At 52.3% G+C, this 27,026-nt stretch overlaps 1 protein-coding gene across 1 annotated transcript; it reads right to left on the reverse strand.

The window, feature by feature from the left end:
- AP3M1 (adaptor related protein complex 3 subunit mu 1) lies at positions 1 to 26,162 on the reverse strand. Its single transcript, XM_075610317.1, is given in 10 exon segments — positions 1 to 1,888; positions 2,005 to 2,149; positions 3,924 to 4,131; positions 6,348 to 6,481; positions 8,060 to 8,145; positions 12,675 to 12,812; positions 16,628 to 16,655; positions 16,658 to 16,801; positions 19,511 to 19,786; positions 26,033 to 26,162. Coding segments are annotated over 9 exon segments (1,257 nt in total). The 5' UTR covers positions 19,784 to 19,786; positions 26,033 to 26,162; the 3' UTR covers positions 1 to 1,787.
- Between the last annotated feature and the right edge of the window lie 864 nt (positions 26,163 to 27,026).

Here is a 27,026-nt window from a genome sequence, read left to right on the forward strand (position 1 = left end):
TTTGAAATGTGCACTTTTTATATAAACGTGTCCATTTTCTGAGTGGACGAGGAGATATTTGCAGCAGCCGCCGCCTTTAAAGGAGAAATCCAAGACCATTAAAAAGATAAAAAAAATGTTTTTAGAGCACTGAAGCAGGGGGGTCTCCAGAGCTGAACCCCATTAATTTCAGCTGTGGTGACCCCCTGCTTCCAGAGATACTTAACTCAAACGTAGGTGCCAGTAGCCACTCTGCTGAGCAAGCAGGGCTTTCAAGTTTAAAGCTCCCGTGTCGCATGGGCCAATAGGAAGCCGCACCAATGACATCACAGCCTCCTATTGGTCCGCAGGATGCTACATTTTCAACAGCTGACAATTTGTGAAACTTGCCAGCCGATGAGCAGCTACCGGCAACTAGTTCGGAGGTATCTCCAGAAGCAGGGGATCCTTGTAGCTGAAATTAATGGGGCTCAGCTCTGGTGACCCCCCCCCCCCCCCCCTGCTTCAATGCTATATAAAAAATTAACTATCTGCTTGGATTGCATCTATAAAGCCAAACTACATTACAATAAACCCACCACGTTTCCACGGATTGCTCACGACGCAGGATTATTTGGAATTATATAGGGAAATCTTCATATAAATACATGATTGGACCAGCAGATAAACACACACCAACATTTAAATAAAAAGTTCAGCACTCTACAAAATCAGCATTGAGGTGCTGAGGCGGCTCCCTATACATCCCGACTCAGGTGAAAAATTGTAACACCCCCCCCCCTTCACCCCCACTGTCAGACAGCGACCGCCGCAGTGATGTCACGCAGGCGCCTTTAAGGAAGGCTGGATTAACATGGAGACTGTTCAAACCAGAGTTATTAATTAAGGTGTCCCTTACCCAACACTGCTACAGTAAAGGTAATTATTTACCTTATTGTAATTATTGTGCTCTTATATCTGTTACTCGTGTTTGAAATGGAGAATCCTTCAATTAACTTCTTTACGTAACAATTCAGGTGTGTGATTATTTTGATGTATAAGAAGCCCTTGTCAGGTTTGTACATTGGGTCTGCTTTACATGTTGCACTGTAAAGACACACTTGTGTGGCTGTGTTGCTCAGACGCTTCATGGAGCTGCTTGGGGAAGTAGGACAGATGTTTCAATAAAGGGCCTTGGTTTAGATATTTGTGCCATTGCAGTAACTTTGTTGCTCCTGTCGCTGAAGAAGGGAATGGCTGCTCAGTGCAACAACGTAACGTTTAACATAATATTTTGTGGCCCGTATTGGACATGCTGTATCCCCCGGCCTGGAGAACAAGTCGTCCCATTCATGTAACTTCTTCCGCACGGGGGAGATGTAATTACAGCATAATGACAAGGTCCGCAGTCTCTGTATCTGATTACCTCCGATTGGTCCCTTTGTTGTATAAAGTATAGCAAAAAAAATAAAAATGATCACGTGAGCGCACATTCGCATGTCTCAGACAGGTCTGCAACCCTGCCTTTCCCCTTTAGCCAGGCATAACCCATATGACTTTCCCTTAGCAGCCAGGGATTCTGGGAAATGACATGCAAATGAGCACACAGTGTCACCTTTTGCATCACATCCATTTTAACATGGAGTATAAAGTACACCTTTCTCGCACTGTTTTTGGCATCTCCGACACCTACACGACCCCTGCGTGGAAGTGATCTGCTCCCTTACTCTGTGTGGAACGTGTATGGGGAAGGCAGCGAGAATGCCGTCTCTCTCCCTCCCACCCCCCACGTGCGGGATGTTCGGGGGGGAGGGGGGGAGCACCGCGTATTATGTGCGCACTTGGAACTTCCCTGCTTTGGTGAGATACTTCACGCCTTTGAACGGTCTGTACTTCTCTGCGTACATGTCCAGGCGATTCACTTTCAGTCCTGCGGGGGGAAGAGAACGTACAGAGCTCAGCACGGGGCAGATACAGGGGCAAACTAAGCACTGGGGCAATAGGGGTTACTTAAAAGGCAATAAAACCAAAGGCCTTTGTACTAGCCTGAAACGGCACACTGCTGCATCTTAAAGTGGATGTTCAGGCTGGGGTTCTCCTCCGGTTTGGGGGCGTCAGACTGCAGCGAGATCGTCCCTTTGAGGGTGGGTAGTTTCTGCGGGCTTATCTTCCCGATGTCCCAGTTGAGCACCTGAATGTAGAAAAAGCAGAGTGGGGTGAGGCCACAAAGCCCCCAGTTACAATGCCGGGAAGCGGCTCCCCGCGCCGGATAACATTTTAGGCTCATTCATTTGAATAGAGCAAAAAACTTCCCAGCACAGGGAGGAGGTCTTCACAGCGCAGGGAGGAGGTCTTCACAGCGCAGGGAGGAGGTCTTCCCAGCGCAGGGAGGAGGTCTTCCCAGCGCAGGGAGGAGGTCTTCCCAGCGCAGGGAGGAGGTCTTCCCAGCGCAGGGAGGAGGTCTTCCCAGCGCAGGGAGGAGGTCTTCCCAGCGCAGGGAGGAGGTCTTCCCAGCGCAGGGAGGAGGTCTTCCCAGCGCAGGGAGGAGGTCTTCCCAGCGCAGGGAGGAGGTCTTCCCAGCGCAGGGAGGTCTTCCCAGCGCAGGGAGGAGGTCTTCCCAGCGCAGGGAGGAGGTCTTCCCAGCGCAGGGAGGAGGTCTTCCCAGCGCAGGGAGGAGGTCTTCCCAGCGCAGGGAGGAGGTCTTCCCAGCGCAGGGAGGAGGTCTTCCCAGCGCAGGGAGGAGGTCTTCCCAGCGCAGGGAGGAGGTCTTCCCAGCGCAGGGAGGAGGTCTTCCCAGCGCAGGGAGGAGGTCTTCCCAGCGCAGGGAGGAGGTCTTCCCAGCGCAGGGAGGAGGTCTTCCCAGCCCGGAAATCAATGAAACCGCCTTTATTAATTAACAATGGCGCTGATGTTTTACGGACCCCTTTTAAATCGAACATACAGCAATATTAAGGATGACTGCGTACTGTCTTAGCAGAAACCTTACAAAAACACGTAAACCCACTGCCTGCCCCTAATGATACCCAACGTTCCTCAAACACTAAGAATAAACTAACACCCACTAGTTACTTCTCTGTGATGCAGGGGCAGGAGGGGTGTGGGGCAGGAGGGATGTGGGGCAGGAGGGGTGTGGGGCAGGAGGGGTGTGGGGCAGGAGGGGTGTGGGGCAGGAGGGGTGTGGGGCAGGAGGGGTGTGGGGCAGGAGGGGTGTGGGGCAGGAGGGGTGTGGGGCAGGAGGGGTGTGGGGCAGGAGGGATGTGGGGCAGGAGGGATGTGGGGCAGGAGGGATGTGGGGCAGGAGGGATGTGGGGCAGGAGGGATGTGGGGCAGGAGGGGTGTGGGGCAGGAGGGGTGTAGGGCAGGGGCAACATGACTAGCACCCTCTCTATCCACCTTTAAGACCCACCTTAAGACCCACTTGCTTAAAGAAGCATACGAATAGCACTGTGGATATTCTGAACACATGATACATAAAGCTTGGCCCCTGCAGACGCACTTACCAGAACTCCCTCCTACTGTCTCTGTACGTTCTGCACTAGCAGAACTGTAGGGGGGGATTGATAGGTTTGAAGCAAGGGGTCTCGGGAACTCTCCCAATATATAACAATGTGCAGCGCTCCCCCAATATATAACAATGGGCAGCGCTCCCCCAATATATAATAATGTGCAGCGCTCCCCCAATATATAATAATGTGCAGCACTCCCCCAATATATTATAATGTGCAGTGCTCCCCCAATATATAATAATGTGCAGTGCTCCCCAATATATAACAATGTGCAGTGCTCCCCCAATATATAATAATGTGCAGTGCTCCCCCAATATATAATAATGTGCAGTGCTCCCCCAATATATAACAATGTACAGTGCTCCCCCAATATATAATAATGTGCAGTGCTCTTTTAGTTATATATGGGTTAGATTTAGGAAATTTCCATGCCAGAGGCCCGGCGAGAGGGATACTCACTTTGGTGACTGGGTCGAACGTGTAGGTTCCTTGCGTGGGGGTGAGGCTCATGTTAAGGAACACTTTGGGCATATGGACGGTTACCATGATCCCTTCCAGTGTCTTCCCCATGTTCTGTTTGGGTCCCACAGTGATATCGAAGGTCCCCGTCGGGCTGCTTCCCTGGAAGCTGATATTGTGCTTCACGTATACTGGGATCGCCACCAGGCTGTGGGGAGGGAGCACAGGGAGCTCTGTTAGTGCAGGGACGATGGAGGTTATACAAAGCCCAACGTTTCTGTCCCCAGAGAATGGTCCCCCCCCCTGGGGACCGAAACATCTGTCTTTTTCCCAGTTGCTGTGTCCTGCTGGTATATTGGATCACTTCGGTGATTTGTTCCGGATAGAAAATAAATGAATAATAATAAATATACACACACAAGATGGAGACACATCGTTTTGGTTACAAGAAAATCGCTAAAGTTTTTACTCCATGCTTGTAGCACATGAGATTACGTTTCGGGGACGCAGCACCTATCTCCGATAACGCCACCCATGCCAAATATCTATCTATGGCCACACCTTGCGCTGCAGGCTTCTTTTGCAGTGAATTGGGCTAATAAGGCCCTGTAAGACTTGGAAGGCCGTTACATAACAGGATTAGCTAGCTGTTACAGCTCAGAATTTATTCATGGAAATCAGGAGGTTCCTTTCTAGCGCAAATTAGTAGACGGGGAAATTAAGAAAATATGGGTCGACTGGCCAGCTGTTTATTAGATGATGAAATGAACACGTTTATTTGAACTGTCACATAAGCCCAGAGCTTTTTAATATCCAGAGACTGCATTGCTACAAAAATAGGCTGGTTTTATTTAACTAGAAAAATTGCAACTAAAAAATGCAAAAAATAAATAAAAACCCTGTTTAAAGCAGCAATCTACGATGCTCAAGTTTGTTTTCAATCCTGAGTGGAGCCCCCTCCCCCCCCCGAGTTCTCACAGTCTGGCAGGAGGGGAAGAAACCGGAATTTGCATCGTCCGATCTGGGGAACAGAGCGGCCATGTTTTTCTTTTTAAGTCTTGCCGCTCAGGAATCGGGGTGTCACAAGACACTGGGGGAGCAGGGACGGGTTCTGGGGGAGCCCCATCCTGCTCGGGTAAGCTTTACTACAATATATATATATTTTTTTAGGAGGGAGTAAATAACTGCTGCTTTACGTGTGAATATTTATTGAATAAAAGAGCTTGAAAAATGGTTGAAGTAGTTAGTTTGGTGAATCCGTCTGGCTAGCAGCTCCCATAGCAGTGTGCTCTGGTCTAAGGCAGCCAGCTACTGCCTGTTCTGTTCTGACTGACAGATTAAATCTGTCAGTGGTGATATTGGATACCGAGGCTTGAGCCTCATTACTCCAAGTTCTCTTGTTGAGTGTATTGTCGCACACTTTAGGAAGCTTCTTGATCTGTGTTACTTGCCACAGCTGAGTTGGTTTCACAGGATCAGCGCTGTGATGGGTAGCCAGCTACTGCCAGTAACAACATCCTGTTATACCTTGCTGGCTATCAGGTGTCAGTTTACATCCTGATTACCTAGCTTCCTCCTGAGTTAACCCTTCTGAGTGCTGGATGAAGCACTCAGACATATGTCTCCCAGGAATAACTGATAGGGGTTGACTTCACCCTGTCACACCCACATTTAACAGGTCAAACAAAAACCCCAATTATTATTATTATTTTTATTATTTTTACACCTTATAGCGGTAATCGGCTTCCTTAGAAAGATTAAATCCCCTATACAGTACCTGTTTCACAGACTTGTATCCTGTGCAAAATAAAGCTGCTTTCTTTCCCCCGGTGCCTGCTGAATTCAGACACTCAGCTCCTCGTTTATCTGACTAACGATGGCTATATAATTACTGTATAAAACACCACTACTTTTGATGGCTGACCGCAGATAAAGATTGTAAAAACTCTCCAAAGCTTTTGTTTACATGGAGAGAAAAAAAATTATATTTATACTTGTCCGATTTATTTTTAAGGTGTCAAATCGGATCCATTTAACGCAGCACCTCGGAAAGGGGTGCAGGTAGCAGCTCAGAAGGGGGTGCAGCTTCGGCGGGGCTAGTTAGGGCTAACATAATGGTGGCTTAAATGTCTCACGGGCCAATAGGAAGGCTGTGACATCCCTTGTGTCTTCCTATTGGCCCGCGGGACATTTAAACTGTGCACCGATACCAGCACCCCCTACGGAGGTCAGTATCTGGGGAAACAGGGGGTCCCCGGAGCTGAAATCCACGCGGTTCAGTTCCCAAGACCCCTTGCTTCAAACCTAGCAAACCCCCCCCCACAGTTCTGCTAGTTGAACCTATTTCCCGTGTCACCGGCCTCAGCGCGCACTCATCCTGCGCCGGACTGACTCTTCCACGTTGCCACTGACCGTCGGACTCACTTTTGGGCGCTGACGCGATAGGACATCAGACGGAAGTTGCCGTCGGGGGGGATGAAGGACAGGACCCGCTCCGATTCCCAACGCTTGAACCGGACGCACGGGTGGAAGCTGACATCATCCAGGAGCCGCGGGTTCTGAGGGGGAGAAGGGAGGCGCGCGCAGGGCGTTAGGGGCAGGCTGCTGGTTATTTACAGGATGCAAATCAAACCCCACAGCACGAGATCCGCCAAGATCTACCGCGGCACCGACAGGCAGGGCGGCAATACTCTGCTACGCAACGCACGCGGCTGCGACACATGGGCTAAAACGTTTTAAGCATGGCAATAAGGCATGAAAATGGGGAGAGGAAGGCGAGAGAGAGAATGGGCGGAGAGAGAATGGGGAGAGAGAGAGAGAGAGAGAATGGGGAGAGAGAGAGAATGGGGAGGCAGGCGAGAGAGAGAGAATGGGGAGGCGAGAGAGAGAGAATGGGGAGGGAGGCGAGAGAGAGAGAGAGAGAGAGAGAGAGAATGGGGAGGGAGGCGGGAGAGAGAGAGAATGGGGAGGGAGGCAGGAGAGAGAGAATGGGGAGGGAGGCAGGAGAGAGAGAATGGGGAGGGAGGCAGGAGAGAGAGAATGGGGAGGGAGGCGAGAGAGAGAGAGAGAATGGGGAGGGAGGCGAGAGAGAGAGAGAATGGGGAGGGAGGCGAGAGAGAGAGAGAATGGGGAAGGAGGCGGGAGAGAGAGAGAATGGGGAGGGAGGCGAGAGAGAGAATGGGGTGGGAGGCGAGAGAGAGAGAATGGGGAGGGACGCGAGAGAGAGAATGGGGAGGGACGCGAGAGAGAGAGAATGGGGAGGGACGCGAGAGAGGGAATGGGGAGGGAGGCGAGAGAGAGAATGGGGAGAGGGGGGGAGAGAGCGAATGGGGAGAGGGGGAGAGAGAGAATGGGGAGAGGGGGAGAGAGAGAATGGGGAGAGGGGGAGAGAGAATGGAGAGAGGGGGAAGAGAGAATGGGGAGAGGGAGAAGAGAGAGAATGGGGAGAGGGGGAAGAGAGAGAGAATGGGGAGGGGGGGAGAGAGAGAATGGGAATGTAGAGAGGGAGAGAAAGAATGGGGAGAGGGGGGAGAGAATGAATGGGGAGGGGGGAAAGGGGGAGGGGAAAGAGAGAGAATGGGAAAGGTGAAGATAAGTGGTTTAAGTGGATAGTTTTAGTGGCTCTGTGAGTCAGTTTGGCAGTATGCTGCCTCCTCTTGATCCCTCCCACCCCTCTGATGATGAGTTGTGCAGTCGGATTTAAGAATTGGCCCCCAACCTATACTGCATTGCCTGCCCCAACCTATACTGCATTGCCTGCCCCAACCTATACTGCATTGCCTGCCCCAACCTATACTGCATTGCCTGCCCCAACCTATACTGCATTGCCTGCCCCAGCCTATACTGCATTGCCTGCCCCAACCTATACTGCATTGCCTGCCCCAACCTATACTGCATTGCCTGCCCCAGCCTATACTGCATTGCCTGCCCCAACCTATACTGCATTGCCTGCCCCAACCTATACTGCATTGCCTGCCCCAGCCTATACTGCATTGCCTGCCCCAGCCTATACTGCATTGCCTGCCCCAAATAATTGCTCCTTCAATAATTGCCTCTATCCTGTAACCATCATCAAACCTGGCAAGTCAGCGAGGTTCTGCAAAGGGAGGGAGCGCGCCGCGTTGTAACAGAGTTACCGTGAAAGAGAGGGTGAGATCGGGCATCCCGGAGAGTTTAACGCAGGCGTCCACCACACCCTGAATCTCGGCAAACACCGTGGAACCTGCAGGGGAAGGAGCAAAGTGTGAGCACCTGCGCAGCATGGCGAAGGAGGGAAATCAGTCCCGCGGGAGAGAGCAGGGGGATTATTCCAATCCCGCGGGAGAGAGCAGGGGGATTATTCCAATCCCGCGGGAGAGAGCAGGGGGATTATTCCAATCCAGCGGGAGAGAGCAGGGGATTATTCCAATCCCGCGGGAGAGAGCAGGGGGATTATTCCAATCCCGCGGGAGAGAGCCGGGGATTATTCCAATCCCGCGGGAGAGAGCAGGGGGATTATTCCAATCCCGCGGGAGAGAGCAGGGGGATTATTCCAATCCCGCGGGAGAGAGCAGGGGGATTATTCCAATCCCGCGGGAGAGAGCAGGGGGATTATTCCAATCCCGCGGGAGAGAGCAGGGGGATTATTCCAATCCCGCGGGAGAGAGCAGGGGGATTATTCCAATCCCGCGGGAGAGAGCAGGGGGATTATTCCAATCCCGCGGGAGAGAGCAGGGGGATTATTCCAATCCCGCGGGAGAGAGCAGGAGATTATTCCAATCCCGCGGGAGAGAGCAGGGGGATTATTCCAATCCCGCGGGAGAGAGCAGGGGGATTATTCCAATCCCGCGGGAGAGAGCAGGGGGATTATTCCAATCCCGCGGGAGAGAGCAGGGGGATTATTCCAATCCCGCGGGAGAGAGCAGAGGGATTATTCCAATCCCGCGGGAGAGAGCAGGGGATTATTCCAATCCCGCGGGAGAGAGCAGGGGGATTATTCCAATCCCGCGGGAGAGAGCAGGGGGATTATTCCAATCCCGCGGGAGAGAGCAGGGGGATTATTCCAATCCCGCGGGAGAGAGCAGGGGGATTATTCCAATCCCGCGGGAGAGAGCCGGGGATTATTCCAATCCCGCGGGAGAGAGCCGGGGGATTATTCCAATCCCGCGGGAGAGAGCAGAGGGATTATTCCAATCCCGCGGGAGAGAGCAGGGGGATTATTCCAATCCCGCGGGAGAGAGCAGGGGGATTATTCCAATCCCGCGGGAGAGAGCAGGGGGATTATTCCAATCCCGCGGCAGAGAGCAGGGGGATTATTCCAATCCCGCAGGAGAGAGCAGGGGGATTATTCCAATCCCGCGGGAGAGAGCAGGGGGATTATTCCAATCCCGCGGGAGAGAGCAGGGGGATTATTCCAATCCCGCGGGAGAGAGCAGGGGGATTATTCCAATCCCGCGGGAGAGAGCAGGGGATTATTCCAATCCCGCGGGAGAGAGCAGGGGGATTATTCCAATCCCGCGGGAGAGAGCAGGGGGATTATTCCAATCCCGCAGGAGAGAGCAGGGGGATTATTCCAATCCCGCGGGAGAGAGCAGGGGGATTATTCCAACCCCGCGGGAGAGAGCAGGGGGATTATTCCAATCCCGCGGGAGAGAGCAGGGGGATTATTCCAATCCCGCGGGAGAGAGCAGGGGGATTATTCCAATCCCGCGGGAGAGAGCAGGGGGATTATTCCAATCCCGCGGGAGAGAGCAGGGGGATAATTCCAATCCCGCGGGAGAGAGCAGGGGGATTATTCCAATCCCGCGGGAGAGAGCCGGGGATTATTCCAATCCCGCGGGAGAGAGCCGGGGGATTATTCCAATCCCGCGGGAGAGAGCAGAGGGATTATTCCAATCCCGCGGGAGAGAGCAGGGGGATTATTCCAATCCCGCGGGAGAGAGCAGGGGGATAATTCCAATCCCGCGGGAGAGAGCAGGGGGATTATTCCAATCCCGCGGGAGAGAGCAGGGCATTATTCCAATCCCGCGGGAGAGAGCAGGGCATTATTCCAAGGCTTTCAGCGATTTACCAGTGCCTGCAGGGGCAGGGCATGCAGGGGGCCGAGGCGCAACCAGAGCCCGCAGGAGCAGGGCATGCAGGGGCAGGTGCGCGGCCAGTGCTCGCAGGGGCAGGACATGCGGGGGGGGCATGTGCAACCAGTGACAGCGAGGGGAGGGGCAGGGCATGCGGAGGGGAGGGGCAGGGCATGCGGAGGGGAGGGGCAGGGCATGCGGAGGGGAGGGGCAGGGCATGCGGAGGGGAGGGGCAGGGCATGCGGAGGGGAGGGGCAGGGCATGCGGAGGGGAGGGGCAGGGCATGCGGAGGGGAGGGGCAGGGCGGCAGGGCATGCGGAGGGGAGGGGGCAGGGCATGCGGAGGGGAGGGGAGGGGCAGGGCATGCGGAGGGGAGGGGAGGGGCAGGGCATGCGGAGGGGAGGGGAGGGGCAGGGCATGCGGAGGGGAGGGGGCAGGGCATGCGGAGGGGAGGGGCAGGGCATGCGGAGGGGAGGGGAGGGGCAGGGCATGCGGAGGGGAGGGGAGGGGCAGGGCATGCGGAGGGGAGGGGCAGGGCAATGCGGAGGGGAGGGATGGGGCAGGGCATGCGGAGGGGAGGGGAGGGGGCAGGGCATGCGGAGGGGAGGGGAGGGCAGGGCATGCGGAGGGGAGGGGAGGGGCAGGGCATGCGGAGGGGAGGGGCATGCGGAGGGGAGGGCAGGGCATGCGGAGGGGAGGGGCAGGGCATGCGGAGGGGAGGGGGCAGGGCATGCGGAGGGGAGGGGAGGGGCATGCGGAGGGGAGGGGCAGGGCATGCGGAGGGGAGGGGCAGGGCATGCGGAGGGGAGGGGAGGGGCATGCGGAGGGGAGGGGAGGGGGCAGGCGGAGGGGAGGGGAGGGGCAGGGCATGCGGAGGGGAGGGGCAGGGCATGCGGAGGGGGAGGGGCAGGGCATGCGGAGGGGAGGGGCAGGGCATGCGGAGGGAGGGGCAGGGCATGCGGAGGGGAGGGGCAGGGCATGCGGAGGGGAGGGGCAGGGCATGCGGGGGGGAGGGGCAGGGCATGCGGGGGGGAGGGGCAGGGCATGCGGGGGGGAGGGGCAGGGCATGCGGGGGGAGGGGCAGGGCCATGCGGGGGGGAGGGGGCAGGGCATGCGGGGGGGAGGGGCAGGGCATGCGGGGGGAGGGGCAGGGCATGCGGGGGGGAGGGGCAGGGCATGCGGGGGGGAGGGGCAGGGCATGCGGGGGGGAGGGGCAGGGCATGCGGGGGGAGGGGCAGGGCATGCGGGGGGGAGGGGCAGGGCATGCGGGGGGAGGGGCAGGGCATGCGGGGGGGGGGAGGGGCAGGGCATGCGGGGGGAGGGGCAGGGCATGCGGGGGGGAGGGGCAGGGCATGCGGGGGGGAGGGGCAGGGCATGCGGGGGGGAGGGGCAGGGCATGCGGGGGGAGGGGCAGGGCATGCGGGGGGGAGGGGCAGGCATGCGGGGGGGAGGGGCAGGGCATGCGGGGGGAGGGGCAGGGCATGCGGGGGGGAGGGGCAGGGCATGCGGGGGGGGAGGGGCAGGGCATGCGGGGGGGAGGGGCAGGGCATGCGGGGGGAGGGGCAGGGCATGCAGGGGGGGCAGGGCATGCGGGGGGGGGGGCAGGGCATGCGGGGGGGGGCAGGGCATGCGGGGGGGGGCAGGGCATGCGGGGGGGGGGCAGGGCATGCGGGGGGGGGGCAGGGCATGCGGGGGGGAGGGGCCAGGGCATGCAGGGGGGGAGGGGCAGGGCATGCAGGGGGGGAGGGGCAGGGCATGCGGGGGGGGAGGGGCAGGGCATGCAGGGGGGGGAGGGGGCAGGGCATGCAGGGGGGGAGGGGCAGGGGCATGCAGGGGGGGAGGGGCAGGGCATGCAGGGGGGAGGGGCAGGGGCATGCAGGGAGGGGCAGGGCATGCAGGGGTGGGCAGGTGCAACCAGTGGCAGTGAGGGGAGGGGCGCGGCCACTATTTGTACCAACAGGAGGCAGTGTTACCCCCCCCTTCTTTGCAATTCAGACCTACAATGTACAGCAGTGCTGGGTATGTGAGAAAGCAAAGCAGTGTATCCTCCCCATGCTCTGCCCCAGGGCTCCTCCCCTCAGGCTCCACCCTGCCCCTCAGGCTCCTCCCCTCGGGCTCCTCCCCTGCCCCTCCGGCTCCTCCCCTGAGGCTCCACCCCTGAGGCTCCTCCCCTCTGGCTCCTCCCCTGCCCCTGCGGCTCCTCCCCTGCCCCTGCGGCTCCTCCCCTGCCCCTGCGGCTCCCTCCCCCTTAGGCTCCTCCCCTGCCCCTCCGGCTCCTCCCCAATAGGCTCCTCCCCTACCCCTCAGGCTCCTCCCCTGCCCCTGCGGCTCCTCCCCTGCCCCTGCGGCTCCTCCCCTGCGGCTCCTCCCCTGCGGCTCCTCCCCTGCGGCTCCTCCCCTGCCCCTGCGGCTCCTCCCGAGGGCTCCTCCCCTGTCCCTCAGGCTCCTCCCCTGAGGTTTCCTCCCCCACCCCTCCGGCTCCTCCCCCTGAGGCTCCTCCCCTCAGGCTCCACCCCTGCGACCGCGGCTCCTCCCCTGCCCCTCCGGCTCCTCCCCTGCCCCTCCGGCTCCGCCCCTGCCCCTCCGGCTCCGCCCCTGCCCCCCGCGGCTCCTCCCCTGCCCCTCCGGCTCCTCCCCTGCCCCTCCGGCTCCGCCCCTGCCCCCCGCGGCTCCTCCCCCGCCCCCCCCGGATCCTCACCTGCTTTGTCTATGATTGCATCGACCTCCTCTATGATATCGAAGTAGGCCTCGTTGTTGGTGTACTTGACCCCGGCCCTCCTCCAGGGAATGTTGGACAGCTGTCCCATGGGAAGCGTCTCCCCCATGTTGCTGCTGCCTTTACATTGAGGGGACAGGAAATGACACACGTGAGCGGCGGGTATTAGAGGGGCAGGCGGCCTGATCTACGCGCAGGATTTGCCTCTTTCATCCTGACCATATACCCAACAGAAATGCTCTCACGGGAGATATTGGCATGAACAGATTTTTCGCGGGTCCACTAAAGATGTCCGCCGCGTGAATGTCTAAACATTGTTTAATAGATTACCCCTGGTCCAGTGCATCTTTGGATTCGTTGCTGCACTCTTTCCTCGTTACGTACAAGCTGATGACCAGCGCGTAAGAAAAGCAGCGTGTACGGTATACTCTGACACGTTATCGCAACGCACATCTGCAAATTATAGCAAAACCTTTAACAATGCAGAGAACATGTTATGTTGCTGAGCGCTTTCAGTGTGGTGGAATGTTTCATATACATTGCAGGTTACAAATAAGAGAATAACAGAAAGTGTGCTGCGTATAATGCAGGGGTACAGGGGTACAGGGGTACTCCTGTGTGGGGTGCCGACAGTGTACACATGGCTATACGTGTGCCTTGCCATGCAGGCAGCAGAATGTTCTTTTCTGGCGTGTCCTGTGGTTCCACGGCTCCTCCCAGCCACGTGGAACGCAAGCGTTTACTGTGAGGTGATCAGCAGCCGCGTCATTGCTGAGTCACCACCTACCTTTAACTGTTTCATTGCTGGACACAATTTTGCAAATAACTAGGCCTAGATAAGGGCCCGGGAACACGCAGCCTTTCAGCTCTGTCACCTGGGACCGGGGCGGCAACTCCAGTCCTCAAGGGCTACCAACAGGTCAGGTGTAAAGGAAATCCCTGCTTCAGCACCGGTGGCTCATTCACTCCCTGCTTCAGCACAGGTGGCTCAATCAGTGGCTCCTGTACCCTGTGCTGAAGCAGGGATATCCCTAAATCCAGACCTGTTAGTTGCTCTTGAGGACTGGACTTGGCCACCCCTGCTCTAGGATTAGGAGAAGGTGACAAAAGATCTAATACTCAGCTCCAGTGTTTTATATGCAGGTAGTGAGTATGCCGCTGCCTTATTATTATTATTACAGCTGTACTAAACAGCACCTACACGCACCCAAGCTTAGATAATGTCTTCTGGGTTCCTACAAACCCCATTACCGCCTCCAAACACCCACAAAAACCATTAACTATGGGGGCAGAGTCCCCCCCGTGTGACTGGTGTCAGGCACATATTATCCATCGCAAAACCCTGTGGTGACTGGCAGGAGCGGGGTATATAGAGATGTTCAGTATCATTATACAGTGCCGCACGGTGACTGGCAGGAGGGGGGGTATATAGAGATGTTCAGTATCATTATACAGTGCCGCACGCTGACTGACAGGGGGGGGGAGTATATAGAGCTGTTCAGGATCATTATACACTGCCGCATGGTGACTGGCAGGAGCGGGGTATATAGAGATGTTCAGTATCATTATACACTGCCGCATGGTGACTGGCAGGAGCGGGGTATATAGAGATGTTCAGTATTATTATACACTGCCGCATGGTGACTGGCAGGAGCGGGGTATATAGAGATGTTCAGTATCATTATACAGTGCCGCACGGTGACTGGCAGGAGCGGGGTATATAGAGCTGTTCAGTATCATTATACACTGCCGCATGGTGGACTGGCAGGAGCGGGGTATGAGCGGGGTATATAGAGATGTTTCAGTAGCATTATAACAGTGCCGCACGGTGACTGGCAGGAGGGGGGTATAAAGAGATGTTCAGTATCATTATACAGTGCCGCACGGTGACTGGCAGGAGCGGGTATATAGAGCTGTTCAGTATCATTATACACTGCCGCATGGTGACTGGCAGGAGCGGGGGTATATAGAGATGTTCAGTATCATTATACAGTGCCGCACGTTGACTGGCAGGAGCGGGGTATATAGAGATGTTCAGTAGCATTATACAGTGCCGCACGGTGGACTGGCAGGAGGGGGGTAATATAGAGATGTTCAGTATCATTATACCAGTGCCGCACGCTGACTGACAGGGGGGGGGAGTATATAGAGCTGTTCAGGATCATTATACACTGCCGCATGGTGACTGGCAGGAGCGGGTATATAGAGATGTTCAGTATCATTATACACTGCCGCATGGTGACTGGCAGGAGCGGGGTATATAGAGATGTTCAGTATTATTATACACTGCCGCATGGTGACTGGCAGGAGCGGGGTATATAGAGATGTTCAGTATCATTATACAGTGCCGCACGGTGACTGGCAGGAGCGGGGTATATAGAGCTGTTCAGTATCATTATACACTGCCGCATGGTGACTGGCAGGAGCGGGGTATGAGCGGGGTATATAGAGATGTTCAGTAGCATTATACAGTGCCGCACGGTGACTGGCAGGAGGGGGGTATATAGAGATGTTCAGTATCATTATACAGTGCCGCACGCTGACTGACAGGGGGGGGGGGGAGTATATAGAGCTGTTTCAGGATCATTATACACTGCCGCATGGTGACTGGCAGGAGCGGGGTATATAGAGATGTTCAGTATCATTATACACTGCCGCATGGTGACTGGCAGGAGCGGGGTATATAGAGATGTTCAGTATCATTATACAGTGCCGCATGGTGACTGGCAGGAGCGGGGTATATAGAGATGTTCAGTATCATTATACAGTGCCGCACGGTGACTGGCAGGAGGGGGGTATAAAGAGATGTTCAGTATCATTATACAGTGCCGCACGGTGACTGGCAGGAGCGGGGTATATAGAGATGTTCAGTATCATTATACACTGCCGCATGGTGACTGGCAGGAGGGGGGTATATAGAGCTGTTCCGTATCATTATACACTGCCGCATGGTGACTAGCAGGAGCGGGGTATATAGAGATGTTCAGTATTATTATACACTGCCGCATGGTGACTGGCAGGAGCGGGGTATATAGAGATGTTCAGTATCATTATACACTGCCGCACGTTGACTGGCAGGAGCGGGGTATATAGAGATGTTCAGTAGCATTATACAGTGCTGCACGGTGACTGGCAGGAGGGGGGTATAAAAGAGATGTTTCAGTAATCATTATACAGTGCCGCACGGTGACTGGCAGGAGGGGGTATATAGAGATGTTCAGTATCATTATACAGTGCCGCATGGTGACTGGCAGGAGGGAGGTATATAGAGATGTTCAGTATCATTATACAGTGCCGCATGGTGACTGGCAGGAGGGAGGTATAAAGAGATGTTCAGTAATCATTATACAGTGCCGCACGGTGACTGGCAGGAGGGAGGTACTGTATATAGAAACTGTTCAGTATCATTATACACTGCCGCATGGTGACTGGCAGGAGCGGGGAATATAGAGATGTTCAGGATCATTATACACTGCCGCATGGTGACCTGGCAGGAGGGAGGTATATAGAGATGTTCGGTATCATTATACACTGCCGCATGGTGACTGGCAGGAGGGGGGTATATTAGAGATGTTCAGGATCATTATACACTGCCGCATGCTGACTGGCAGGAGGGGGAGTATATAGAGATGTTCAGTATCATTATACACTGCCGCACGTTGACTGGCAGGAGGGGGAGTATATAGAGATGTTCAGGATCATTATACACTGCCGCATGGTGACTGGCAGGAGGGGGGTATATAGAGATGTTCAGTATCATTATACACTGCTGCATGTTTATAGTCCGCAGAGGTTAGGAATGCTTCCCTCTTCATAAATAAGCAGGAAAGGTGGCTTTTGAATCCAGTGGATCCCGTGGTATGTGAGCAGCGACGCCCTGACATGGCGGCAGCCTGGTGTGCGACACTGTCCTGCGGGTGGGAGCTGGTTCTGACCTGTAAGGGAGTTGACCACGGATCGCAGAAAACCGTTGGCGGCTTGATCATCTCCTTCAGGATGTTGGACTCTGTTGCCAGAGGGAACCCGTTATCCAGCATCTCTTCCAGCAGCTCATACACGATCACCGCGTTATCCTTCAGCGAGGTCTCCGAGCACACGCCAAAGTAATCCTGAAAACCAACAAGCGCCACCAAACAACACACGATCACCGCGTTATCCTTCAGCGAGGTCTCCGAGCACACGCCAAAGTAATCCTGAAACCAACAAGCGCCACCAACAATACACGATCACCGCGTTATCCTTCAGCGAGGTCTCCGAGCACACGCCAAAGTAATCCTGAAACCAACAAGCGCCACCAACAACACACGATCACCGCGTTATCCTTCAGCGAGGTCTCCGAGCACACGCCAAAGTAATCCTGAAACCAACAAGCGCCACCAACAACACACGATCACCGCGTTATCCTTCAGCGAGGTCTCCGATCACACGCCAAAGTAATCCTGAAACCAACAAGCGCCACCAACAACACACGATCACCGCGTTATCCTTCAGCGAGGTCTCCGATCACACGCCAAAGTAATCCTGAAACCAACAAGCGCCACCAACAATACACGATCACCGGGTTATCCTTCAGCGAGGTCTCCGAGCACACGCCAAAGTAATCCTGAAACCAACAAGCGCCACCAACAACACACGATCACCGCGTTATCCTTCAGCGAGGTCTCCGAGCACACACCAAAGTAATCCTGAAACCAACAAGCGCCACCAACAACACACGATCACCGCGTTATCCTTCAGCGAGGTCTCCGAGCACACGCCAAAGTAATCCTAAAACCAACAAGCGCCACCAACAATACACGATCACCGCGTTATCCTTCAGCGAGGTCTCCGAGCACACGCCAAAGTAATCCTGAAACCAACAAGCGCCACCAACAACACACGATCACCGCGTTATCCTTCAGCGAGGTCTCCGAGCACACGCCAAAGTAATCCTGAAACCAACAAGCGCCACCAACAACACACGATCACCGCGTTATCCTTCAGCGAGGTCTCCGAGCACACGCCAAAGTAATCCTGAAACCAACAAGCGCCACCAACAACACACGATCACCGCGTTATCCTTCAGCCCGGTCTCCGAGCACACGCCAAAGTAATCCTGAAACCAACAAGCGCCACCAACAATACACGATCACCGCGTTATCCTTCAGCGAGGTCTCCGAGCACACGCCAAAGTAATCCTGAAACCAACAAGCGCCACCAACAACACACGATCACCGCGTTATCCTTCAGCGAGGTCTCCGAGCACACGCCAAAGTAATCCTGAAACCAACAAGCGCCACCAACAACACACGATCACCGCGTTATCCTTCAGCCCGGTCTCCGAGCACACGCCAAAGTAATCCTGAAACCAACAAGCGCCACCAACAATACACGATCACCGCGTTATCCTTCAGCGAGGTCTCCGAGCACACGCCAAAGTAATCCTGAAACCAACAAGCGCCACCAACAACACACGATCACCGCGTTATCCTTCAGCGAGGTCTCCGAGCACACGCCAAAGTAATCCTGAAACCAACAAGCGCCACCAACAACACACGATCACCGCGTTATCCTTCAGCCGAGGTCTCCGAGCACACGCCAAAGTAATCCTGAAACCAACAAGCGCCACCAACAACACACGATCACCGCGTTATCCTTCAGCCCGGTCTCCGAGCACACGCCAAAGTAATCCTGAAACCAACAAGCGCCACCAACAATACACGATCACCGCGTTATCCTTCAGCGAGGTCTCCGAGCACACGCCAAAGTAATCCTGAAACCAACAAGCGCCACCAACAACACACGATCACCGCGTTATCCTTCAGCGAGGTCTCCGAGCACACGCCAAAGTAATCCTGAAACCAACAAGCGCCACCAACAACACACGATCACCGCGTTATCCTTCAGCCCGGTCTCCGAGCACACGCCAAAGTAATCCTGAAACCAACAAGCGCCACCAACAACACACGATCACCGCGTTATCCTTCAGCGAGGTCTCCGAGCACACGCCAAAGTAATCCTGAAACCAACAAGCGCCACCAACAACACACGATCACCGCGTTATCCTTCAGCGAGGTCTCCGAGCACACGCCAAAGTAATCCTGAAAACCAACAAGCGCCACCAACAACACACGATCACCGCGTTATCCTTCAGCCCGGTCTCCGAGCACACGCCAAAGTAATCCTGAAACCAACAAGCGCCACCAACAACACACGATCACCGCGTTATCCTTCAGCCCGGTCTCCGAGCACACGCCAAAGTAATCCTGAAACCAACAAGCGCCACCAACAACACACGATCACCGCGTTATCCTTCATCGAGGTCTCCGAGCACACGCCAAAGTAATCCTGAAACCAACAAGCGCCACCAACAACACACGTCGGGATATCGATGAGCAAAGCACCGTGGTCCTCTACATCAGGTCTGGCCAACTCCAGTCCTCAGGGCCCCCCCCCCCCCCCGCCCCCAACAGGAAACCCCGGCTTCGCCACAGGTGGCTCAATCAGAGGCTCAGACGAAAACTAAGCCACTGAGCCACCTGGGCAGAAGCAGGAGCCTGATTTAGTTTAACTCTTGGGACTGGGAGTTCCCCCTCTCTCCCCCTCCCCACCCCCCCCCCCCGTTACTTTTAGGCACCGTGCACTTATTTGTATTATTCATCCCTGTGTTTTAGGTCTTGTGCTATATAAATAAACGTACAACACAATTTATAGTGCACTTTGACTGAGCCACCTGTGCTGAAGCAGGGTTTATCTTGAAACCTGACCTGTTGGTGGGGGAGGGTCTTGAGGTCCGGCGTTGTTAACCCCTGCCATAACCTGCTCTATAAGCCCCTCACCTGGAAGGTGTCGGCCACCCGATGCAGGAACTCGATGACGAAGAGCGGGGTGACCTCGGTCTGGACCACCGCCACGAAGAACATCTTGTCCCGGTAGATGCTGATGAGGTAGTGGTGAGGGGTCGGGATGACGGGGGGAACATTCTCAACGTCTGCCGCCTTCTCCTGGGCCTCGAAGAAGTAGTCGCAGACGGAGCGGCTCACCACGCTCTTCCAGTGCTTCTCCAGGAAGATGTCACCGGAGCCGTTGACGAGGAAGAGGCTGTGGATCATCTTCTGCAGGGGACACATGGGGTTAGGGGGCAGGAAGTGGGGCGAGTTCCCATGGCCAAGTTGGTGGGAAATTATATAGTGATACCTTTGTCAACAAGATAATGTATGAATGTGCTGCTCATTTAAATGAACAAATGGGACCCTACAAGCCGACACGCTAACTTTATTCACCGTTTAATAAACTCATCTATGACCTACGTGGGTACTGGGTCCTGTTCCACTTTAAGATAATGCTCTCAATTAAAAGCAGCAATCCCCACTAGTCAAAATGTTTTTTGGGGAAAATTGGTCCTTCAGAGCTTAAAGCTGCAGACTAAATCTCCTACATGTGTTTTTTTTATTTTTTAAATAACTCAGTTCTGTACTATGAGAAAATACTTGTAGCATTTAAAAAAACAACAACTCTGAATGACATTTTTAATGTATTATAATGGAACACAACAACATGCCTAGTCACTTGAAAAAGAGCTATTGGTCGAAACGTTGTGTGGCACAATAAAATTTACTCATTTAGAAATCCGTGGAGCGCTGAATCCCTCTTTTTTCCGAAGTGTACTTTGGATTTTGCCTGGCAGGTACTTCCTGGAACCAGCAGCACCGGTAAACTGTATATTTATCTTATTTGTGGAGTGCAGCCTAAACCCCTTTACATTATTATAATGGAACAAGCATTTTTTGTTTCTATAGTAACTGTCATGGAACAAGAACTACATTTCTGTTTCACCCCCCCCTTCCTTGCAGTTCTGCCCGTCAGTTTCTCATTTCCAGCTGCATGTGTTTTGCTCTGTGCACACACACAGTGCCCGTGTGATAGACAAAGTGTTATTTCCCCTGTCCCAGCAGCTTGCTGTATCAGAAATGCAACATTATTGCTACATGTTGTGGTTTCCTTAGACATTTCAGTGAGTTGCTATAGCAACCCCAGCCTTTCTCCCAAATGGGCTAGCCTGCTTTCTCCCCCTCTGCTCTGCCCACAGATGGTTTGTCCCCAGGCTATCTTGCTACCCAGCATACATTGGGACTTCCTTTTCCACCTTCAACACTGGCTCAGTGAGTACCTGCTCTAGTGGCAGGATTACCCTTTTCACCTGTCATTAACTACAAAGCACCCACAGAGAGACATTATCTAAACACCTACATCTCTTCACAAGTGCCTGTCTTTTATGCTGCTTTCCCCAAATAAAGTAAAGAAAAGATACAGAACTTGTTGTGCTTTGATAAGAGGGCCGAGTTGAAACTATCTGGGCTAATCATCTTACACGTGACCCTGGCCTCCAGAATAGTAACCATTTACAAAGTCACACCCCTTCCCTCTTCTGAAAAAGACTCTGACACCCATTGAGCCCTGCCCTCTCTCTAGCAGTGCACCAATTGTATCTAGTGACTGCCTGGTCACATGATTTTCCCCACAGAACTTTGCATCTTTGGTCCTCTTCTGCTGCACTGACAGCCATTTAGTGAACCCCCGAGCCGAATCTTCACCGATCGATCACAGAAGAACGGATCGAAACGGCAACTCAGCTAATTACTTATCATTGTGGGGGATTGTATTGATGCGCATATTATAGGGGGAAAAAACGGCAGCTTGGACTGCTGCTTTAAAAGAGCCGCTTAGTTACCAAGATATTTACATTCTTAATGTGCCGGTGTTTCTGCACTTTGTGGGAAATCAATCCGACCGACGTCCCAAGCCTCACCCCGAGCCAACAAGAAGCTGGAGAGGGTGACATTGTGACTTTATACTTGACCAAGCAGGCACACACAAAAAAATAACAATATGAATGTCAGCAACCACAGGATCCCCGGAGCTTAGAATAGTGCCGTTCAGCCCCGCGTTCTGTAAAGAAAAATGGGGCGATAGCTGCGGTAATTGTTGAATATTCGCATGTTTCCATTGTAATACTTTTATGGGGTTCAATGGTCTCCCCAGGCACCCCAACCTCACTGCCAGAGAACGTGCGTAGATCACATACCCAGATTGTTATTGTGTCCTCAAACCAGGGCTGGGTGGAGGTTCTCGGGTGGAGGTGCTACCGGGCAATGCCGTTGGAAGCAACCAAGTTCCCCTAGGTGCCCGCACCTCCATTTGGGTTAAAATTCCGCGTTACCGGGATTTTCTCTTGACGTTCTAACTTCAGATACCAACTAACAAATTGCCCAGGGACCACAGGGCTGTGCTGGAAACATATAATCCCGTGTATCCCCTCATGACAAGAAGAACGCGAGTCCACGCGGCTTTCAGGATATTTACGTTACTGGACAGATAACAACTATACATCCAGGTTATACATCATAATCCGCCGACCGCACCATGAGCGAGGGACAGGCGTGACAAGTAGGATATTCCTTGCTCAGAGTATAGCATCTTATCTGTGTGTCCAACTTGAACCTTTGAGACCAACCCGAGAGTCATTATTTGCTGTTAGGAGTAATTATTAGCCATAACTGCTCAGCTAGAAGGGTCACACCAGAGATAGAAGGGTCACGCCAGAGATAGAAGGGTCACGCCAGAGATAGCAGAGCACACATGTGGCACTCTGGCTGCTGCTAATAGGGATGATCTACCCCGGCTTTCTGCAAGACCAGAACTGGGCACGCAGTGCACAGGATCAGAAAATCAATGCAGTGTAATTCAGGGGTGGCCAACTCCAGTCCTCATTGGCCACCAACAGGCCAGGCTTTCAGGATGTCCCTGCTTCAGCACAGGTGGCTCAGACTGATAGGGATATCCTGAAAACCAGACCTGTAGGTGGTCCTTGAAGACTGGAGTTGGCCACCCCTACTCCAAACGCATCACCACCATGAGTTCACTGTGGTCCAAAAGGGAACTACGTTACCGGCAGTATTCCCAGTGTCCCAAGGTCCCTTCATCTCACTGTTCCTCCAGCGCCAAGAATGAGATTGCCCCATGGAGGGCAGGAACTCCTTGTGCCTCCTTTAAGGTTCTACATACACCACTGCTTACAGTGTCAGCGCTAAAACACACACAAACACACAAACACACACACACACGCTGCTATCACCAAAGCGACAGCAAAGAAACAGCACTCAAATTTCATCAAAGCAAAAAGTGTATTGACAAAACACATCAGCACAAAGATAACCAATGTTTCGGTCCTCTAAGGACCTTCCTCAGCACCACCCCGAGGAAGGTCCGTAGAGAACCGAAAAGTTGGTTATCTTTGTGCTGATGTGTTTTGTCAATACACTTTTTGCTTTGATGAAATTTGAGTGCTGTTTCTTTGGTGATAGCAGCAGTTACCTATTCTTACTCTATGAAGCATGCACCTTGTCCATTGACTTATTTGCTTGGACTGCCATTTGTTTTGATTGATACACACACATACATAAAACATATATATATATATATATATATATATATATATATATATATATATATATATATATATATATATATATATGCAAATATAACTGTATGCTCATCTGCATGTCTTAGGCAGGTCTGCAACCCCGCCTTTCCCCATTATCACCCAGCATACAGCACTTCCACTGCAGCAAGGGATTCTGGGAAATGACATGCAAATGAGCACACAGTGTCACTTTTTGCCTCAATAACCATTTTTAACATGGTTCCCTATAGGCTTAAGCTTGCTGCATGGTCACAGCTTTGAGCACAGCCAGGGTTAAGGTGCATACCCAGAAAACCACCCACAGACAGCTGTTTCGACCTTGATGGGTCTCATCAGTGTGGGGTTGATTTTACTGGGAATGTGACCATGCAGCAAGCTTAAGCCTATAGGGAACCATGTTAAAAATGGTTATTGAGGCAAAAAGTGACACTGTGTGCTCATTTGCATGTCATTTCCCAGAATCCCTTGCTGCAGTGGAAGTGCTGTATGCTGGGTGTTAATGGGGAAAGGCGGGGTTGCAGACCTGCCTAAGACATGCAGATGAGCATACAGTTATATTTGCATATTTGCTTTCCTGTGGAGGGTTTTTGTCACTTTTTTTACTCACCATAACTTAACTCAGTATTATGGTTTATATATATATACAAATAGGTTTTACCAGATTGGAGTCCGGGAAAAACGAGACAGCACACAGTCTTGTAAGTCCAAAAGAACTATATTCAGTTCCTGAGGAAGGTCACGTTTAGATGATCGAAACGTTGGATGTGGTGCCATGTTAAACTGAATATAGTTCTTTTGGACTTACAAGACTGTGTGCTGTCTCGTTTTTCCCGGACTCCAATCTGGTAAAACCTATTTGTATACATGTGCATATGGGACAAGCATCAGCATTTTTTCTCTCGTTTACAGTGTGCCAACTGAGTGTGATTTTTTTTCATATATTTATATATATATATATATATATATATGCAAATATAACTGTATGCTCATCTGCATGTCTTAGGCAGGTCTGCAACCCCGCCTTTCCCCATTATCACCCAGCATACAGCACTTCCACTGCAGCAAGGGATTCTGGGAAATGACATGCAAATGAGCACACAATATCACTTTTTGCCTCAATAACCATTTTTTACATGGTTCCCTATAGGCTTAAGCTTGCTGCATGGTCACAGCTTTGAGCACAGCCAGGGTTAAGGTGCATACCCAGAAAACCACCCACAGACAGCTGTTTCGACCTTGATGGATCTCATCAGTGTGGGGTTGATTTTACTGGGAATGCAAGAGAGGCTATGGGATAGGCTAAAATATATATTTTTATATATATATATATATATATATATACAGCAGGGCCCCGGGTATACGGCGGGTTCCGTTCCATAGGCCCGCCGTATAGTGAAAATCGCCGGAAAGTGGATCCGGCGATTTTCAGCGCTGCGCATGCGCAAACCGGCTTTTTCGACGTTCTGCGCATGTGCGACCTGCGGTCTGCGCATACGCGCCGGGCGCACCAGCAATTTCAAATTCAACATGGCGGCTCCCTTCTCGGTGCCGCCGTATCAGCGGATCGCCGAGAAGCGGGCCCCTGCTGTATACATATATATACACATACACACACACAACACAAACCAGCGTTTCGGTCCTCCACACGGGACCTTTCTCAAGGTGATGTGAGATGTGAGATGTGACATCACCTTGAGAAAGGTCCCGTGTGGAGGACCGAAACGTTGGTTTTTATGTCTCACTAAATACAAAATCTTTTGACTACCTCGTGGAGTGCTGCCTCTAATATTCAGTCACACGGTATCGTATCACCTATTTGGTTTATATAGGATTTGCACCCCCTTTTATCTACCAGACAGAGTGCCTTGCTCTTATCTATTTATTATATATATATATATATATATATATACAAATAATAAACAGCTAGGAGGGCACTGACGGTAACCCGGTGGTTAATTGCCTGGGTGCATCGATGAGGGCTGAAATACTTCAATAAAGGAATAGATTGTGCATAAAGCTTGGCCCCCTGCAGACGCACTTACCAGAACTCCCTCCTACTGTCTCTGTACGTTCTCCCTACCTACCAATTAGATTGTAAGCTCCTCGGGGCAGGGACTCCTCTTCCTTAATGTTATGTTTATGTCTAAAGCACTTATTCCCATGATCTGTTATTTATATTATCTGTTATTTATTCGATTACCACATGTATTACTACTGTGAAGCGCTATGTACATTAATGGCGCTATATAAATAAAGACATACAATACATACAATACACCTGCAGGAAATTGTTAGATATTTATTCCACATTCAACATTCAACATTTCAGTCCCCAACAGACCTTACCTTGAACACGGAATAAATAACTGCTAACCGTTTCACAAGCCCTGCAAATGCGCAATCTCTTCCTTTATTGATAGATGCTCTCCACCCCCACCCCCAATACTTTGGTTTATTTACAACCCCAGAGTAGCACTACTGTTTCCCCCTTTCTCTCTAAAGACAATGCAATTTATTTTATTCTAAGCATATATTGTATACATTTTTTCTAAAATATGGTCAGAATTTTCCACATTGTTGAATAAATGTAGATCTAGACAAATACTTTAAAATAAAAAAATTAAAAACACTGACATGAAATGATAAACACTCTCTCTCACTCTCTCTCACTCTCTCTCACTCACACACCCTCTCACTCACACACTCTCCCACTCACTCTCATGTCTGTCTTTCTCCCAAAAGTGAATAAATATATAATGAGTTACCTGTGTACGTGTAAAACACACAAACATATATATGCATTGTACACACACACACACACACACACACAGAGTAAGTGATATAAAGTTGTCCACAACCAGAAAAGAGGATAAATTACCCAAATATCACAAGTGAGTGATGCGGAAGTGAGCTCGGTGATCCCCCAGCGCCGCCTGACACATCACCCAGCCGACTCTGCCCCAACCAAGATGGCGGCCAGGACCCCGGCGCGGGGCTGCCCCGCGCACTGCCTGCACCAAAAGTGCCCAATCTGGTGCCCATGGAGCAGTCCGTCATTTAGGAAATAAGAAAACAAGAATAGTTTGATGAATGAGACAAGATGAGGATGAGTGAGAACCCAATCAGTACATGTCTGCAAACCAGTTACACCCCATCTGTGCTACTTTACTCTAAAATGATCCAGAATGTACTTTTTACATCATTTACAATACGTTATGTTTCATTAATGTATTAATCAGTTAACACTTGTATAATATGGCACTATATATGATTATTGTATGATGGATTGCTTACTTAATTATTTCTTATACATAGAATAGTGGAGGTTTAATTGGTTTCTTATTAGTCATTGGTTTATGTATGTATGTATGTATTTATTTATAGATATTAACAGTACATAGTATTTCATTTTATTTTTCTTCAAATCTCTAAATTATTTATAAAAAAAATCATAGCTGCATTTTGTTTATAGTATTAATGTATGTGTATTACTACATTAACAAGGTTTTTATGCTGTCTACAATTATTGTTGACCTGTTTGTGTCTTCCTACTGTGAAAGACAGGGCGCTTGTAAGATGGTGATTGTGGTGTTTAATAAGGGGATTTTATTTAAATATTTGTGACAGGGTCTGATTGTCAGAAAGATAGCGGTTAGCTGAGAGGTATAATGTACAGTAGGGCTTCTCGGCGATCCGCCAATATGGCGGTACCAAGAAGAGGGTCGCCATGTCTGTGCATGCGCAGAAGGGGGATGGCCGAGTTTGCGCATGTGCAGAAGGGTAGCAGAAACCGAAAAGAGGCGATTCCACTTTTCTGCGTTTTTCGCTTTGTGGCGGCGCCATGGAACGGAACCCGCCGTATGAGTGGGGCC

The sequence above is a fragment of the Ascaphus truei genome, chromosome 8 (assembly GCF_040206685.1).
Source record: "Ascaphus truei isolate aAscTru1 chromosome 8, aAscTru1.hap1, whole genome shotgun sequence".
Taxonomy (NCBI): domain Eukaryota; kingdom Metazoa; phylum Chordata; class Amphibia; order Anura; family Ascaphidae; genus Ascaphus; species Ascaphus truei.